Source organism: Dama dama, chromosome 22, assembly GCF_033118175.1.
Source record: "Dama dama isolate Ldn47 chromosome 22, ASM3311817v1, whole genome shotgun sequence".
Lineage (NCBI taxonomy): Eukaryota > Metazoa > Chordata > Mammalia > Artiodactyla > Cervidae > Dama > Dama dama.
In genome coordinates this window covers 30400876-30420009 of record NC_083702.1, presented here as the reverse complement: position 1 = coordinate 30420009, position 19134 = coordinate 30400876, and the positions used below count along the sequence as shown (strand labels likewise).

At 37.7% G+C, this 19134-nt stretch overlaps 1 protein-coding gene across 1 annotated transcript in view; it reads right to left on the bottom strand.

Annotated features, from left to right (window-relative positions):
* Positions 1–17778, bottom strand: part of SLCO1C1 (solute carrier organic anion transporter family member 1C1) — a 65249-nt gene extending 47471 nt beyond the window's left edge. Inside the window, 3 exon segments of the mRNA XM_061124131.1 lie at positions 2154–2286; positions 16120–16261; positions 17650–17778. Coding sequence (XP_060980114.1) covers positions 2154–2286; positions 16120–16261; positions 17650–17778 — 404 coding nt within the window.
* Positions 17779–19134: the final 1356 nt, after the last annotated feature.

Below are 19134 nucleotides of genomic sequence, written 5' to 3'. Positions count from 1 at the left end.
GAGGAGAATGGTACAACAGAGGATGAGATGGTTGGATGGCATCACAGACACAATTGACATGGGTTTGTGTGGACTCCGGGAGTTGGTGATGGACAGGGAGGGCTGACGTGCTGCAGTTCATGAGGTCGCAAAGAGTCGGACACGACTGAGCAACTGAACTGAACTGAAGCAACACTATTTTTAATCTGAATGCAACAGCTTTAAGATAAATCATTGCCATCTCTGGTTAAAACCAGGTGGCTTAATTATCTAAGGAGGATTGATAATAATACACAACAAGAATGACACAGCTGTTAGCTATGTTAGGAAACTTGGCATGCATTTTACCTGTGTCATCTCACTGAATATCTTCAACAATATTACAAGCTAACTATTGTTTTATTACCTATAATATGTATTTTAAGATGCATAAACTGAGGTCTAGGCAGGCTAGGTAATATGCCCAAGGTCATGTTTCTTCTGAGCTACTGATGCCCTTCAGAATGAGTTAGGTCAAGGATTTATCTAGTTTCTGTAACTGCTTTCAAATTTTTTAATATTTTTAGTGGAACTCTTTTTTTCTGCCCCCCTCTGAGCATATTGCTGCATGGAGGTTCAATGACTAGAATAGATAACACAGAAATGGATCAAGCAGAGCTTAGGGGGATTGCAGACTATTTCCTCAGCCCTCTCCTTTGCCTCCTCCTTACCCACTGGCTGCATATAATACCTTTGTAGAATCCCAGTGACCTAAAGACACTTCTGTCCCATGGAAAGGAGGTCAGATAGGGGTCTAAAGAGTAGGCAGAAATCTTGAAGCCATACAAAGACAAAGGGGTCACAGAAACCATCCAAATAGGTAGGAAAGATTCTACACAAAGGATTCTGTGAGCTGTCTTTATAGATCGGATATGGATGTCAAAATCAGGCTATATTTATATAAGTGACCTGGGAAACCAAGAAAAAGTTTGGACCAGATCATTTGTGGGCTTCTCAGGTGACACTAGTGGTAAAGAACCTGCCTGCCAAGGCAGGAGATGTGAGAAACGCAGGTTCGATCCCTGGATCAGGAAGAGCTCCTGGAGGAGGGCATGACAAGCCACTCCAGTATTCTTGCCTGGAGAATCTCATGGGCAGAGGACCCTGGCAAGCAAGTCAATCGAGTTACAGACTCAGACACAACTGAAGCAACTTTGCACACGCAGATCATTTGTAAATCTCTCCAGCTTTAAAATGTCATGGTATGGTGGTCTAGAGTGGGCAGTCATCAAAGATTTATCTGATACATAATTTCCTAAAATATTCTCTTGCTTTAAAACCTCTTGCTTGTCACTTGGCTCAGTAGGCAATGGGCAACCGCAGAGAAGAGAGGCAATATGTATATGTATGAAGAAGATATCAGAATGCCTGTTTTAAGGATCCAGTTCTGTAATTATAAGACACCTGGACTTGGAAGGTCACCAGACTCTCTAGGTATGGTCCTTAGCTCTAAACTAAGAAAAAAAGGATAAACTGTGCTCTCCTGCCTCATGGGTTGTCATGAAGATGAAATGATATGATGAAATCTTTGGAACTACTAAAGTTGTATGCAAGTACTGATAAAATTACTAACAAAAGTATCAACAGGAAGCTTCAAGTTTACAGAATACAAACACTGCACTTCTGTTGAGAAAGCTCTGTGAGATAATATTTGAATATTGAATAGTTATTTCAGTTGGTAATGTATCCCTCAGTCAATGATCTACCAGTCAGTTTTACCATGATCCAGCATATTGTCTGTAGCATTCATTTATTACCCATTCGACACTCATTTGATGCTTATTACTTTTTCTTTACTTAGAACTTTGCCTCCACAGCTGTATTAAATCATTTGAATGAAGGCATATTTGTGAAAATTTCCCTTAAATAATGTTGACATCCATACATAGTGGTATATTGAAAAACATTTTTTTACAGTTTATTAAATCATAAGTAAAATTGTAAGCATTTTGAAATTTTGCCCAAAGTGCATGTAATAAAATAAGATGTAAATTTTCATGGTTATCATGATACAAACTATCATGGTTATTGTAATGACCAGGAATTATTTTCTCAAATAATTAATTGTATTCATTAAAAGAGAGACAATACAGTTGTTGGTTAACGCAAGAAAAAGATGTTTGCTTTAGACTTACTGTTCCATGAAGAACTGAGGCATTGCAATGAGCAATGTTCCAACTCCCATGATCAGGCACCCAGCTCCAATTATTTTTGGCCTGTGAAGCTTGGCTCCAAAGTAGCTAACAAATGCTATAACTAAGAGATTCCCTTTGGGGAAAAGAATAAAATGTTCATAAATTAGAGAACTTAGAAAGTCATCATCATAACTAAATGACTATAACTGAATGAATGAATGTCTATGGCAAGTTGGGCAATGTTTGTTTTGACTAAACCATCTCCCACCATCTTTCCCATCATTTGTCTTTTTTTTTTTGCTTTAATCTGAAATGACTGTTGAAACAATCCTGAGATTCATTACTTCAATCATCTCATACCTTTATCAAAATACTTTAATAACTAACCGTTCTACCTTGTTTTCATCCACCTTAATTATTTGCCCTTTTAAAGTGTTTTATCAATAAATCAAATTGTAGAAGGCTCCCTATAGTTGCACTCTTAAATTTTCCTTGGTGATTTTGAAGTAAACTTTATGACTCTTTCTTCATTTGTTAACATTTTCTATTAAAACCTCTATTTGTTTCCCATTGCTCTTGAAACATGCCTCATATAGTCTTGCTTTAGCTGATATTCCCCAAAGAAAAAAATAAACAGAACAGTTTCGCTTTAAATGAATTCAAATTATGAAATGCTCAGTTGTGTCCAGCTCTTTCAGACTCCATGGACTGTAGCCCACCAGGCCCCTCTGTTCATCGAATTTTTCAGGCAAGAATCCTGAAGTGGGTTGCCATTTCTTATTCCAGGAGATCTTCCTGACCCAGGGATTAAGCCAGCATCTCTTCCATCTCCTGCTTTGGCAGGCAGATTCTTTACCACTACACAACCTGGGAAGCCTGCTTGCTTACATACTTTTTACAAAAATAAAAGGTTCAAAATAGAAATGAAAAATTATTCCACATAGCTTCATAAATACATCAATTATATTTATATAATTATATCAATGTATGCTCAGAATACAAATTTTATGAAAGTCTCTGTAAGATATAACCATCTCTTTTTAAAAAATAAAGAATAAAATTTTTTGAAGGTAGGACTTAAGGCTTTCTAAAATATCTCCAGTGAAGTAGTCGATGATGGTGATAACTGATTAAATATGCTTTAGGCAAGATTTTCTCATGCCTTGTTGTGTAGAAAAATTACTGGAAAGGAGTGACAAGGTAAATACTAACAGAAACATTAAAAATGCAGAATCTTGGCAGCTCTCAACAGTTTCTGATTTCATGGATGGGGGAGGGGATGCAGGCCAAGAAATCTGCATTTTTAATATTCATTCAAATGTGTTGATGGGGATAATTCCTGGAACATGCTTTGATAAACATTGCTTAGGGTCTTAGATTTCAAGGGGCTTTAATGCTTTAGCTATTTATATTTGGAGTATTTATTTTTTTAAAGATTGTGGTGCTAGATAAAGTAAACCTTAGCATTTCTCCAGCAATTGATTGTGAAGTTTGTTGGGTGGCCTAGGTTTGAAGTTGTCGATGTTTTCAATTTTCCAAAAAGAGTGAGTTTCCTCACATCTGTAAGCAATCATCTTATTTACTACTGTCTATTCACATTGCCAGCTTAAGTGCAAAAACAGCAGCAATTTTTATCATTTTGAGGATAGTAGTGAAAAAAGTAGCTTGCTCCTGGCTACAATTCTTCACCGGGAAGAATTGAGCTCTTTCTAGGTTTCGTATAAAAGAAGCTTAATTCGGTATGAGATCTCTTATTTAATATTTAAGTATTTAGTAGAAGAAACGTTGTAATATATATGTTGATAATTATGTCTGTAATTTTGCTAATGTGTCACAGTAAATAAACAAAACTAAATCAAAACCTAACTTTTAGTTTATAGGTAATGTGCCCCCCATCACCACCATTACCTCCTTCCCAAAGTCCCATATCACAAATATGTTGCAAAAGAGCACTCATGTTTACAGGCTGTTTCTGTGTTATATAAGTGGGTATGCCAGACTCTATAAAATACCATTTGAACTTCTGTACTATCTGTAGGTTTTGCTTCCTTTATTTAGTAAGCTTTCTGAGTTCTCACAAGATAGACTTAGAAAATAAATGGTGATATATAATCTTTAAAAAATCAAATTGGATATTGAAATTCTTTCACATCTACCATTACTAACTTCTGAAAAAACAACAGGTCCAGAGAGGTTTACAAATGTGTTTTTATCAAATTTTTGGGTGCTAGATTTTCCTGTTTTCTCTCTTCCTCTCTTTTCCCAAACACAGTACTTCAAATAATAGAAAAGAAAGCTACCTAACTCATGCCTATAAGACTAATACAACCTTGTAATCCAAACTAGATGAAAATAGTGAAGGAGACCAAATGCAGTTTATTCTAGGAGTGGAACTGAGTGAAGTTGCTCAGTCGTGTCCGACTCTTTGCGATCCCATGGACTGTCACCTACCAGGTTCCTCCATCCATGGAATTTTCCAGGCAAGAGTACTGGAGTGGGTTGCCATTTCCTTCTCCAGGGGATCTTCCCGACCCAGGGATCTAACCCAGGTCTCCCGCATTGCAGGCAGATGCTTTACTAGACGTCTGAGTCACAAGGGAAGCCCTGGAGTGGAAGGGTACCACCAAACAAGAAACAAATCTGTTAATTAAAGCTGTATATAAAATGATGGAAGGAGAAAAATCCCATGGTTAGATTGTGCTCAGTCACTTCAGTCATGTCCAACTCTTTGCGCCCCCCCCCGCACTCCTGCATCCATGGGATTCTCTGGGCAAAAATACTGGAGTGGTTGCCATTTCTTTATTCCAGGGCATCAGACATATAAAAACACTTAATATAATTAACCATTTATGATGAGAAAAATGTGGGCAAATTAGCTTTTAAAGTGTATCTATCAAAACTGCACAGCTCATAGATTGTTTAATGGTGAAATTTTGAAAGTATTTTCATTAAGGTAAGATGTAAGACAAGGATGCCCACTGTCACTGCTTCTATTCAACATAGAACTGAGGCCAGTGCAATAACACAAGAACAAGAAATAATGTATCTAATAATGGGAAAGAGTGATATAAAATTACCTTCTGTTTCAGACAATACAATTGTTCAGGAAACTCTACAGCATCTATAGACAATCAATTAAAATGAACAAATTCAACAAGATTGCTGTATACTTGTAACATTAGACGTTAATACTCTTTCAGTACCCTATGGAATAACTAAATAAGAAATGTAACAAAAATTCTTTTCACAACAACATAAACTTTAAAAATGTAGGAACAAGTATAACAAAAAATAACTAGTATATTTATAGTTTGTAAATATAATATTGAAAGCTATAAAAAGACCTAACTAAATGAAGATATATGCCATGTTCTTGGTTGGAAACACTCACTAACATGAAATGTCAGTTATCTGATTTTATATATAAATTCTATGCAATTTCAACCAAACCAAAATGGGATATTTCAGAAAACTATTCCAAATACAACCAAGAAAAAATTTGATAGAAAAGTTGGAAATTTTCCTACCTAATTGCAGAGCTAGTTATAAAACTATAATCAAGAAGATAGTCTTGTATTGAGTTAGGGATCAACGGACTTATGGAAGAGATTTACACTTAAGAGATAAGTTTTTATGTGATAAAGAGGGTATTTCAAATACCTGGGTTAAGTATATATTGAATTAGTGCTGATCAGACAATTTGTTATGATAATATAAAGAGGATGCTACCTGGCTTTGTATTTTTTTTAAATTCTATTTTAAGAATGCCTCTTTTGATTCAGCATATAAGAAGCTAGAAGAATCTTCATCCTGCTGCTGCTGCTAAGTCACGTCAGTTGTGTCCGACTCTGTGCGACCCCACAGACAGCAGCCCACCAGGCTCCTCTGTCCCTGGGATTCTCCAGGCAAGAATACTGGAGTGGGTTGCCATTTCCTTCTCCACCTCTTCATCCTAACACTAAGTAAAAAGCTGAAAAATCAACAAATCTTCTTAGATCTGTCAGACAGGTGGGGTCATAGGGTAAATTGCTGCCCTTCCAATTGGAGAGACCAATAGGCAATTGCAAAGAATTGTGGCCAGCTGGAAAAGAAATCCACAACAATAAATCTCCTTGGGAACAAGTTCTATGGTAAGAAAAACCTGAACTGTACCTGACAAGAGGCTCAGCATGGACAATTCTGAGGGATGAAAATTCCAGAGGGATTGAGGGATTGAGGGCCCCCACACTTTTGTGAGCTTTACTTCAAGAGCTCAATTAGGTTTTCACAGTGATATCAGAGAATACATTTTTTGTGCTTCCAGCATGGGGAGGGGAAAGGGAACCATTTTGAAATATGCCAGGGCACTCTGTTTATCTTAAGAAAGCCTGCTTTTAGGGGTAATTAGGAACCAAAGTCTATCCTGCTGGGGCATTATCAGAGCCCAGCTGACCTGGGGGAAGGGTAATACCCAACTCTAGCCATTCTAGTTATCCTGTCCCACCAATGAGGGGTCGGGGGACTGGAAAGCACACCTGAAGTTCACAGTCCAGAAGCATAGACTCATTAAGAGCCTAAGACCCATAGGACCATAGAATGCTTTCTCTCCCTCACATATCACCATCACATTACTAAAGGCCTATTTATAGCAGTTCCTTTCACCCAGTACATCTTTTCTGGCTATGAAGGAAAAAAAAAAAAAAAAAAGGACATACTGAAAATAAAAAGAAAAACTTTTGGAAGAGACAGAGCAACCATCAGAACCAGACATGGCAGAGATTTCAGAGTTGGTAGACTAGAAATGTAAGACAACTATAATTAAGATGCCAAGATCTTTAATGGAAAAAGTAAACAGCATGCAAGAACAAATGGGCAGTGTAAATCAATGAGATGTAAATTCTGAGAAAGATCCAAAAAGAAAAAAATCTAGAGAACAGAAACACAGTAACAGGGGTAAAGAATGCCTTTGATTGGCTTACTGGACACAGTTGAGGAAATAATCTCTGACTTGAAGATACATCAATAGAAAACACCAAAAGTGAAAAGTGAAGGGCAAAAGACTGAAAAAAAAAAAAATTCCAGAATATCCAAGGATATGAAACTATATAAGTTGTAACATACAGGTAATGGGAATTCTAAAAAGAGAAGAAAGAGACAAAGGAATAGAAAAAATATTTTAAAAAATAATGACTAAGAATTTCTACCAAATTAATGTCAGACACCAAACCACAGATCTAGAAATCTATGAGAACAATGAGCAGGATAAATGCCAAAAAATATAAACCAGATATGTCATTTTCAAACTACAGAAAATCAAATATGAGATAATTTCTTAGAAAAATCCAACCTTACCTATAGAGGAGGAAAATAATGATATCTTACTTCTCCTACAAACCATGCAAACAAGAAAGGAGTATAGAAAGAATTTTAAAGTGTTGAGAGAAAAAAAATCCACCAACCTAAAGTTCTGTACCCTGCAATTATCCTTCAGAAGCAAAGAAAAAATACTATATCAGACAAATATTGACAAATGGTTCCAGTAGACCTGCCTTGATGAAATGTTAAAAGAAGTTCTTTAGATAAAAAAGAACAATAAAGTTCAGAAACTCAGATCTCAGATAAAGAAAGGATGAGCTTCAGAGAAGACATAAGTAAAGATGGGCTTCCCTCATAGCTCAGTTGGTAAAGAATCTGCCTGCAATGCAGGGGTCCGGGGTTTGATTCCTGGGTCAGGAAGATCCCCTGGAGAAGAAAATGGCAATCCACTCCGGCATTGTTTCCTGGAGAATCCCATGGACAGAGGAGCCTGACAGGCTACAGTCCATGGGGTTGCAAGAGTCAGACATGACTTAGTAACTGAAGAGATAAATGAAGATAAATTTAAAACTTTTATTTTTCTTATTTGTAATAAGTCCAGCAGATAACAGTTCAAAATAATAATATAAAAAATGTGTTCAGTGATGTATTCTTATGTATGCATGTTTTCTTATATATAAGTGAAATAAAATGATTAATAACAGTGATGCAAAGGATAAGAAGGAAGAATTTAAATCAAAAGATACAATCTACCAAAACTCACATAGAAAGAAACAGATAATCTGAATACACCTATATCTATTAAAGAAATTGAACCAATAGTTAATATTCTACCAATACAGAAAATACCAGATAGATTCACTGTGAACTTTTCCAAACAATTAATGAAGAAATTATACTAATTCTCTACAATCTCTTTCAGAAGACAGAGAGAGAATACCTCCTAATTCTTTGAGGGTAATAGTGTCCTAATACCAACACCAGAAAAGGCATTACAAGAAAAGAAAACGAACTAAAGCATCTCCTGAACATAGGGGCAAAAATTGTCAACCACATAATAGCAAATCAAATCCAACAATATATAGAAATAATTATACATTAAGACCAAGCAGGACTTATCCCAGGTATTCAGGGCTGTTTCAGCAATAGAAAATCAATTAATGTAATCCATCACATCAACAGGTTAAAGAAGAAAAATCACATGCTCATATCAATATGTGTAGAAAAAACATTTGGCAAAATTCTATAACCAATCATGATAAAAAAAAAAAAAAAAGTACAAGAATTTGAAAGACTGAGGAATGTCCTCAAATTAATTTTTTAAAAAACTACCAAAAAGCATAGCTAATATCATAATTAATGGTAAGAAATCCAAAGCTTTTCCACTAAGACCAGGCACAAGGGAAGCATGTGTCCTCTTAAAATTGTTTTCAATATTGTACGGGGAGTCCATCTAAATGCAAAAGAACAAGAAAAGGAAGTAAAGGTATACAGATTTGAAAGGAAGAAATAAAACTGTCTTTCTTTCTATAGGACATGATCATCTTTATAGAAAGTCCGAAAGAATTAACAAACGAACTCCTGTAACTAATATGTGACTACAGAAGGGTTGTAAGATACAAAGTTAATACACAAAAGTCAATCATTTTCTAGTATGCCAGCAGTGAACAATTGGAGTTTAAAAACATATCATTTACATTAGCACCTCCTAAAATAAGTATAAATTTAACAAAATACATACAAGATCTACATGAAGAGAACTATAAAACTCTGACTAAAGAAATCAACTAACTCAATACTTGGAGAGAGATCATATCCCACATCCACAGATAGGAAGACTCAGTATTGTCAAGGCATCAGTTCTTTCCTATTTGATCTATGTATTCAATGCAATCTCAATAAAAACCACAGCAAGTTACTTGTGGATAGTGAGAAACTGATTCTAAAGTTTACATGGAGAAGTAAAATACCTAGGCAGCCAGAAGTAAAATACCTAGAACAGGCAACAGCATATTGAAGAAAAAAATGTTGGAAGACAGACACCACCCAATTTCAAAACATGCTAGAAAGCCATAGTAATGAACACAGTGTGACATTGGTGAAAGAATGAAAAACAGATACATAGAACATAATAGACAGCCCAGAAAAGACCTACATGAATTATAGTTAACTGGTCTTTAAGAAGAGAGCAAAGGCAATACAATAAAGCAAAGATAGTCTTCTTAATCAATGGTTCTGGAAGAACTTGACATCCACGTGCAAAAAACCCAGCAAAACTCCTGAATCTAGACCCAAACTTTAGTTTTCAAAAAATAAACTCAAAATGGATCACAGATCTAAATGTAAAATGTAAGACTATAAAACTTTTAGAAAATAACATAGAAAACCTTGATGACCCTGGGTTTAAGTGTTAGCCACTCACTTGTGTCCCATTCTTTGTGACCGCATGGACTGTAGCTCATAAGGCTCCTGTGTCCATGGGATTTCCCATGCAAGAATACTGGAATGGGTTGCCATTCTCTCCTCTAGGGGATGTTCCTGACCCAGGGATTGAACCTGGGTCTCCTGCATTGGTAGGCAGATTCTTTATCATCTGAGCCACCAGGGAAGACCCTGGGTTTGGAGATAACTTTTTAGAAATAACACCAAAAGCACAATCCATGAAAGAAAAAAAATGATAAGCTAGACATTATTAAAATTAAAAATTTCTGCTCTCTGAAAGATAATGCTGAGACTTAAAAGACAAGCCACATACCCAAAGAAAATATTTGAAAAAGTCATATCAGATAAAGGACTATTATCCAAAATACACGAAGAACGCTTAAAATCTAACAATGAGAACACGAACAACCTGTTTAAAATGTGGGCTAAATACCTTGACAGAACTTCAAAGATACGCCGATGGCAAATAAACACAGAAAAGAGATATTCAAGTTTGTCATCAGGAAACTACAAATTAAAAAAAAAATGAAACACCACTACATATCTATTGAAAGTGAAAGTGAAGTTGCTCAGTTGTGTCCGACTCTTTGCAATCCCATGGACTGTAGCCCCCCAGGCTCCTCCGTCCATGGGATTTTCCAGGCAAGAGTACTGGAGTGGCTTGCCATTTCCTTCTCATTATTAGAATGGCCCAAATCTAGAACATTAAATGGTGCTGAGGGTGTGGAGTAACTCTCATTTGTTGTTGAGCTCTCATTCCAAATGGTATAGCCACTTTGGAAGACAATTTGGCAGTGTCTTACAAAACTAAACATATTCTTCCCATAAGACCCAGCAAGTATGCTCCAATGTATTTCCCCCAAAGAGTTGAAGACTTATGTCCACACAAAAATCTGCACATGTTTATAGTAGCTCTATACATAATTGCCAAAACTTGGAAGCAACCAAGAAGTCCTTTAGTAGATGAACAGATTAACTAAAGTACATCTGGAAAATGGATTATGATTCAGTGCTAAAAAAATTATTTACCCAGTATGAAAAGACAGGTAAGAACCTTAAATGCTTATTGTCATGTGAAAGAAGCCAATCTGAAAAAGTTACATACTGTATGGTTCCAAATATATAGCATTCTGACATAGGCAAAACTTTGGAGTTAAAACAGTTAAAACAGTTAAAAGTAGCTACCCAGGGATAGTGGATAGGGATGGATGGATAGGCAGAGCACAGAGGATTTTTAGGGCATTGAAAGTGCTCTGTATGATACTATAATAGTGGATACATGTCATTATACATTTTTTTCAATCCCATAGACTACATAACACCAACAGTGAACCTTAATGTAAACTCTGGACTCTGAGTGATAGTGAGGTGTCATTGTATGTCATCAACTATAATGAATGTCCTACTCTGGCGGGGATGTGGATAATGGGAGAGGCTATGAATGTGTGCAGGTAGAGGGTATATGAGAAATCTCTATCTGCTCACTCTTGTTGAGAACCCAAAACTGCCTTAAAAAGCAAAAGCTTTTACATATTTAGAATAAAACACCTGGGAAAATATTTGTAACAAAGAATTAATATCTAGAAATATTAGTAGGTCTTGATATAGAAAAAAATTTACTTTCCTGGCCATTGTTTGAGAAAGAGTCCTTTGGGAAAAAACAGTTTACTTGGGAAGAAACTGAATGTCCAGTGTGTGGATATTAGATGATAATGACAACTGATATTAGAGGATAAATGAAATTGTTCTCCAAAAAATAATTGAAGAATTTAAAGCTAGAGACAGACGGTGGGAATGGGTCCAGAACACTGGAAGGAAGGAATGTGGAGAGAGACAAAGGAGTAAATTAAAATTTTGGTCAGGAAACCCACTTTTCTGGAAAACTAGGGCTTGCAATTAACTAGAGCAACCCTGTGATATTTGGGATAAAGTTTTGCAATGGAAGTAAGAGGACTTTTACTGCGTCTAATCCAGTAAGCAATTTCTATCCTTAGAATGCTCTGGAAGGGTTAATATGAATTTAGACTCAGGGTCCTTTTTCACTTCCTGTGTAACATTCAGTTCAGTTCAGTCGCTCAGTTGTGTCCGACTCTTTGAGACCCCATGAACTGCAGCACGCCAGGCCTCCCTGTCCATCACCAACTCCCGTAGTTTACCCAAACCCATGTCCATCGAGTCGGTGATGCTATCCAACCATCTCATCCTCTGTCGTCCCCTTCTCCTCCTGACCTCAATCTTTCCCAGCATCAGGGTCTTTTCCAATGAGTCAGTTCTTCACATCAGGTGGGCAAAGTATTGGAGTTTCAGCTTCAACATCAGTCCCTCCAATGAACACCCAGGACTGATCTCCTTTAGGATGGACTGGTTGGATTTCCTTGCAGTCCAAGGGACTCTCAAGAGTCTTCTCCAACACCACAGTTCAAAAGCATCAGTTCTTCGGTGCTCAGCCTTCTTTATAGTCCAACTCTCACATCCAGACATGACCACTGGAAAAACCATAGCCTTGACTAGATGGACCTTTGTTGGCAAAGTAATGTCTCCGCTTTTTAATATGCTGTCTAGGTTGGTCATAACTTTCCTTCCAAGGAGCAAGTGTCTTTTAATTTCATGGCTGCAATCACCATCTGCAGTGATTTTGGAGCCCAGAAAAATAAAGTCAGCCACTGTTTCCGCTATTTCCCCATCTATTTGCCATGAAGTGATGGGACCGGATGCCATGATCTTAGTCTCATGAATGTTGAGCTTTAAGCCAACTTTTTCACTCTCCTCTTTCACTTTCATCAAGAGGCTCTTTAGTTCTTCTTCACTTTCTGCCATAAAGGTGGTGTCATCTGCATATCTGAGGTTATTGATATTTCTCCTGGCAATCTTGATTCCAGCTTGTGATTCCTCCAGCCCAGCGTGTAACATTAGTACCCTGTATTAATTATAGATCCTCTCCAGTTTTGCACTGGGGTCTGGGAATCTAAGAGTAAGTTTGGACCAGATTCTAAGTTTCTTCAGCTCTAAAATGTTTTTATACTATAACCTAGATAAGCAATAATCAAAGAAATATTTCATGTATAATTTTCTATCTGTGTATTTCTTCTTCTTTCTGTAGATCTAATTTATTCTTTTGATCTGCATCAGTTTCCTCTTTGTACTTGTTTCTTCTCTTGGTGCAGTGTTACCTTTACCTTGACTCTCCATGGCCTTTTTTGTAAGCAAAAATTATTTCTTTTTGGCTGTGCTGGATCTTCATTACTGTGTGCCAGCTTTCTCTAGCTGCAGCAAGCAGGAGCTAGTCTCGAGTTGCAGGGCACAGGCTTCTCATTGTGGTAGCTTCTCTTATTGTGGGGCATGAACTCTAGGGCATGCAGGTTTTAGCAGTTGTGGCTTGCAGGCTCAGTTGCCCCAAGGCATGTGAAATCTTCCTTGAGCAAGGATCAAACCCGTGTCCCCTGCATCTTAACCACTGGATCACCAGGGAAGTTTTCTCCATGGTTTTTCATTCTGTTTGGAGTTGTAGGCAGGGCAGGCATCAAAGAATACATCTACTAACCAGACCTATCTAAGGCAGGGCTCCCAATAAACCCCAGGGCCATGGACCAGTGCTAGTCTGTGGCCTATTAGGAATGGGGGTACATAGCAGGAGGTGGAATATTGGACAAGTGAGTGAAGCTTCATCTATATTTACAGGAAGCTCCCCTTACTGCCTGAGCTCAGGAAAACAAGCTCAGGGCTCCCACTGATTCTGCATTATGGTGAGGTATATAATAATTTCATTATATATCACAATATAATAATAATAGGTATAAAGTGAACAATAAATGTAATGTACTCATTGCAATGTAATCATCTCAAAACCACCCCTCCCCACCATGCTATTCATGGAAAAATTGTCGTCCATGAAACTGTCCCTGGTGCCAGAAAGGTTGGGAACCACTGATCTAAGGAGTTTACACAAGAGAGAGATATGATCAGATGTTTTATAAACTTGTTACACAGATTGCAGCCCATTGATGAATAGCATTAACATTGTATTGAAGCTTGTTAGATATGGGGGACCTTACTTCCCTTCCTGCAGAATCAGTCTATGCATTTTGACAAAATTGTCCAGTCATTCATGTGAATATTAATGTTTGACTAGTACTGATCCAAGACATTTTTTCTGATAAGGTGATGAAAGATGGATTTGGGAAGCAAAAGCCTGAAAGTCAAAGGTTACCTATATACTCTCCATTCTTGTGTTACATAGGGTGCATGCTCGGTCACTAAGTCACGTCCAACTCTTTGCAACCCCATGGAGTGTAGCCCACCAGTCTTCTCTGTCCATGGGATTTTGGGTGGCCATTTCCTTCTCAAGTTATTTAGGGTAAGATTGAAATACACAGTATGAACTTGTATGATCAGGCCACCCAAGATCACTGTTCTGTTGCTCTCTGTACATCCTCTGTCCAACCATGGCTTGCTTCAGTTACACCCTACTCTCATGACTGACCTTCCTATATACTTGCCCCTCCAGCTACTGAGTGTTCTAACTTCAGATCAGAACATCTCCATAGAATAGCTCATCAAAGGGGCGATGAGGGGGGCGTGTCTCTTACTGGTCCTGGGAAACAAATGAGCCAACCTGAAACAAATCCCCCTGTGAATGGCAAGCTCCCCCCTGCTCCCCTGGAGCAAAGACTACCCCCAGGTCCTCCTGCCTGCCTCCTTCTCACACAGGGTGGGGTGTTGCTCCAGGGCATTGCTTTGGACGGATAAGGCTTCTCAGCTAAACCATTGATGTCTCGGTCATCCAGGCTCTATGTCTTCAATTAGAGACTTAGGAATAGGGTGGGGGTGGTGGGGTCGGGGGAGGAAGGAGAGGGTGGGATGTATGGAGAAAGTAACATGAAAACATATATTACCATATGTAAAATAGATAGCCAATAGGAATTTGCTTTATGATTCAGGGAATTCAAACCAGGACTCTGTCACAACCTAAAGGGGTCAGATGGGGAGAGAGGTGGGAGGGAGGTTCCAGAGGGAGAGGACGTATATATACCTGTGGCTGATTCACATTGATGTATGGTAGAAACCAGCACAAGACTGCAAAGCAATTATTCTTCAATTAAAAATAAATAAATTTAAAAAATTAAAAAAAAAAAAACAAAAAACCTGGGCCAAGTACAGGGTGTGCTAGCCTGTGACCCAACAGAATGAAAAAAATAATTGTTGAAGAGTTGAAAAAATATTTCTTCACTCTTCTAAAGGTTCAAATGAAGCTGAACCCGGAGCCATTATTATAGCACGTTACTTGAATTTCAACAGGCAGTAAGGACCACAGTGGCTTCTAATTTATTTCAACCAAAGATTGAAGACTCTTAGTTTATCAGTTTAGGAAGATGACTAAGTGGAATTACACTCCTTAACATACTTCCAAAACAGTGACTAAAATCTCTTGGTCTTCTCAAGTCCTAAGAGGAAGTATAGAGTTGGTGGCTAACCAAAGACCCCAGAGAGTAGAATTTTTGTTTCCTGCTTTGCTCTAGTGTTGTTATTAATAGAATTCCTTTATCTTGTTTCTAGGCCACTGGGCAGAAACACTCCTTTTATGGCTTAACTTTTTCTTAAATTATTACAATACATTTTTATTGTATTAATTCAAAGACCTCCTTTGAATTCTTCCAAATTTTGAATCACAGGGCTTCCAGAATATAACTTTTGTAAAGATGTTTCCCACATACTTCTAACTCAACATACCAGCAGCATTTCAGCCTCTCTCCTTGAAAAACCTCACTCTGATTGGAAATTTGTGTAAGTCATATGATAGAGAAAATCTGGGACAGGACGTTAATTGTTTACTTGGAGAGAACAAATTGCCTCTAGTATAGCACAGGGCTTCCCAGGTGGCTCTGTGGTAAAGAATCCACCTGCAGTGCAGGAGACCTGGGTTCAATCCCTGGATTGGGAAGATTCCCTGAAGAATGAAATAGCAACCCACTCCAGCATTCTTGCCTGGGAAATTCAATGGACAGAGGAGGCTGGTGGGCTATAGTCGCTAGAGTCACAAAAGAGTCGGATATGACTGAGCACATATGCATAGACTGTAGCACAAGGGCATGGCAAATTATGTCCAAGTAAGATTTCACACATAGAGTCTGATTTTACACATGGAGCAGATAACAACGTGCAGTGAGGATGTCCTTCAGTCATGCCTAGAAACTTTGTACTTAAAGTCAAGTCAGGTATCTGTAATACATACCAATTTCAAAACTACCATCAATAATGCCCACCAGTGAAGAAGGGATATCAAACCTTCTCTCTATCTGAGTGATGGTGCTCTTCAGATAGCCTTCTGCCAGTGCTTTGGCAAAGTAAACGAAAGACAAGGCACCCAAGAACACCTGGAAAATATGACAGGTCACACTTAGTCTAAATCCAGCCTGACCTAAAACGGGAAATTTGGTAAGCAAACCAAGAACCATGGAACAAAGTTGTTAACATCGAAGATTTCATTCAAGCACAGTAACAGTCTTCTTCCCATCTCAAGCTCATGTGAAGTTCTAAAAATTCAAATTTTCTTAGAAGTAATAGATTTTCATTTATAATGTATATTGAATTTCTTTTTTCCCTTTCTCCTCCCCTCCCCAAAGGATATTTAAAGGAGTCTTGGCTTTGAAAAGAAGATCCATTGCTTGGGGAAGCAGGAGGAGGAAGGAGCCATTGAAAGGTGAGAAAATAAAAACCATAAACCAGACACTTAACATCTTATCCCAAGTCTATTGCTCATGACTGTATTTCACAGGGATGGTGCATGTTCCAGCAGGGAATGCAATAGACTGAGAAGTAGAACTACTATTCCTAGTGATTAAGGTCATATTAAAGTTAAATCAACACTTAGATTCTTATTCAACGAACACAATATTTGTTTGATATCTGACTTGTGTGTTTTGGTAGACCTGGGTCTGTGACGGAGTATCCATAGGTAGATTATATAGGAAAAGCATTGAATATGTTTGATGTGAAGAAGGTTCAGGAACTTGGAGTCACATCGAGTTCCATTTAAAAGGGAATTCTGTCCCTTACCATGTCGGTAGGAAAGTCGAAATTTTTGTTTATAGAACAGGAATAAAATGGATGTTTTGTAGATTAAATGTTGCAACTGTGCATAGCATAGTAACTGACCCATGGTAGATATTTAATAAATAATAGTTTCTTTTACCTCACTTCTTTCTGTTTAGGAGGGACATTCAAGTGAGCCAGAAAAGTAATATTTAGAAATTTAACCTGCATGATCAAACAAAGATTGCTTTCACTGTCTGGCAAAATGTGATTTTTATAAATTGCATCTAAGATCACTTTTCATTTTTATTTTTTTCCTTTTAAACTTTGTATTTTGTATTGGGGTAGAGCTATTAACAATGCTGTGATAGTTTCAGGTAGCGAGCAAAGGGACTCAGCCATGGACGTATTCTCTCCCAGACTTCCTTCCCAACCAGGCTGCCATATAACATTGAGCAGAGTTCCCTGTGCTATAGAGTAGGTCCTTGTTGATTATCCATTTTAAGTACAGCAATGCGTACATGTTCATCTCAAACTCCCTGACTATCCCTCCTCCCATCCTTCCCCCTGGCAACCATAAGTTAAGATTACTTTTTAAAATGGAAAAAATTTCTCACTTGTAGTTACAGTGTGTAGAAAATATCTGGAGCCAAGAGCATGGACTCCATCAAATTCTCTGACACTCTTCAGTTAAGTACTTAGGGTTGTTAATCACTTAATTGCTTGTTACCTTTAGTTGACCACAGCAGGGTTGTTTTTCCTCTGAGGAGGGATATTCTGTTTTAAAAGAAAGCCTCCCAACAGGTTGCATGGAATTTTTGCTGAATAACCGGATATTTTCTTTGGATGAAGTGTCCATTTTGAAAAAGTTCCTTGATTCTGATCTGTCAAAGTTGATTTTTAAAGTAAAAAAAAAAAAAAAAATTTAATACACATCCAGTTTTAATTTCCATGCAGTTTGTTAAACTATGTTTTTATTTCACAGTAGATCACAATTCTGTAGACATAGTATTATGTGAAGCTCCCTTATTTTACCACAGTAAGTTGGCAAAGTTTTTCAATTAAAATTGACCAGGATAACTGATTAAGCAATCCTGCTATTGGGAGTCTGTAGCCAGCATTCTTTCTCAATCCCTCCAGTAAGCCTCATTATAGCAAAGAATAAATTTAAATGTTGCCTTTGGAATAAATAAAGAGGGAGAATTTTGCTGACTTTGTGGTCTTGCCAACTAAAACTAGAGGCAAGCAGGAAGTGAGGAAGAGGAATTCAGCTATTTGAATATTGATTCATTGGAATTAAGTCTTCAAAACCTTTAAATCTATTATCTTTGTGGAATGAATAGAAAAGACTGATGCCCCTGGTAGATGCCTATAATACACCATGACTCCTATAGGGCTGTAGCATCCAAAGTAAGTCTTAAAATATGGGTTGGGGGAGAAGGGGACCACTCTGTGTAACATTTTAGTTTGACAAATAGGGAAGCAGCATGATTTTTGCCTCAGGCTTAGTTTTCATTCAGGCCCAAGTAGTCTTTGCTGTACCTTAAAGTGAGTAAGATGCCTCCTTTCCTGGGTCTAATTTCCCACCCTCCTTTGTCCTTACCAAGCTTTTCATAGGTTCGTATATGCTAAACTTCTTTTCATTTGATTCTCATCAACATTTACATATCCTATGCCCCGACTTTGAATGAATGAGTCAAGTCGCTTAGTTGTGTCCGACTCTCCGACACCGTGGACTATAGCCTATCAGGCTCCACCGTCCATGGGATTCTCCAGGCAAGGATACTGGAGTGGGTTGCTGTTTCCTTCTCCAGGGGATCTTCCCGACCCGGGGATCGAACCCAGGTCTCCCGCGCTGCGGGCAGACGCTTTACCGTCTGAGCCACCAGGGAAGCCCGACTTCTTTAGGATTCCATATAGCTCACTGCCTGCTGGCTAAAGTAATCTTAGTGAAGGGATTTAGAAATAAAATAACTTCTGGATCACCCTAATGTTTATTAGATGATGTATTTATACATTAATAGAGATTTTCTATATTCTCATCACACTAAAAGAATGACATTAGGGATAAAACAACGTTCTGTGGTAGAAATTTAAAATGATTCTATGTGTATATTACCTTGCCTTTATGTAATGACTGTTCTATGTCTATTCAACCTCATCTTTCATAGTTTGAATTCATAGATAGTATCTCCAGCTGACTTAGTGGTAAAGA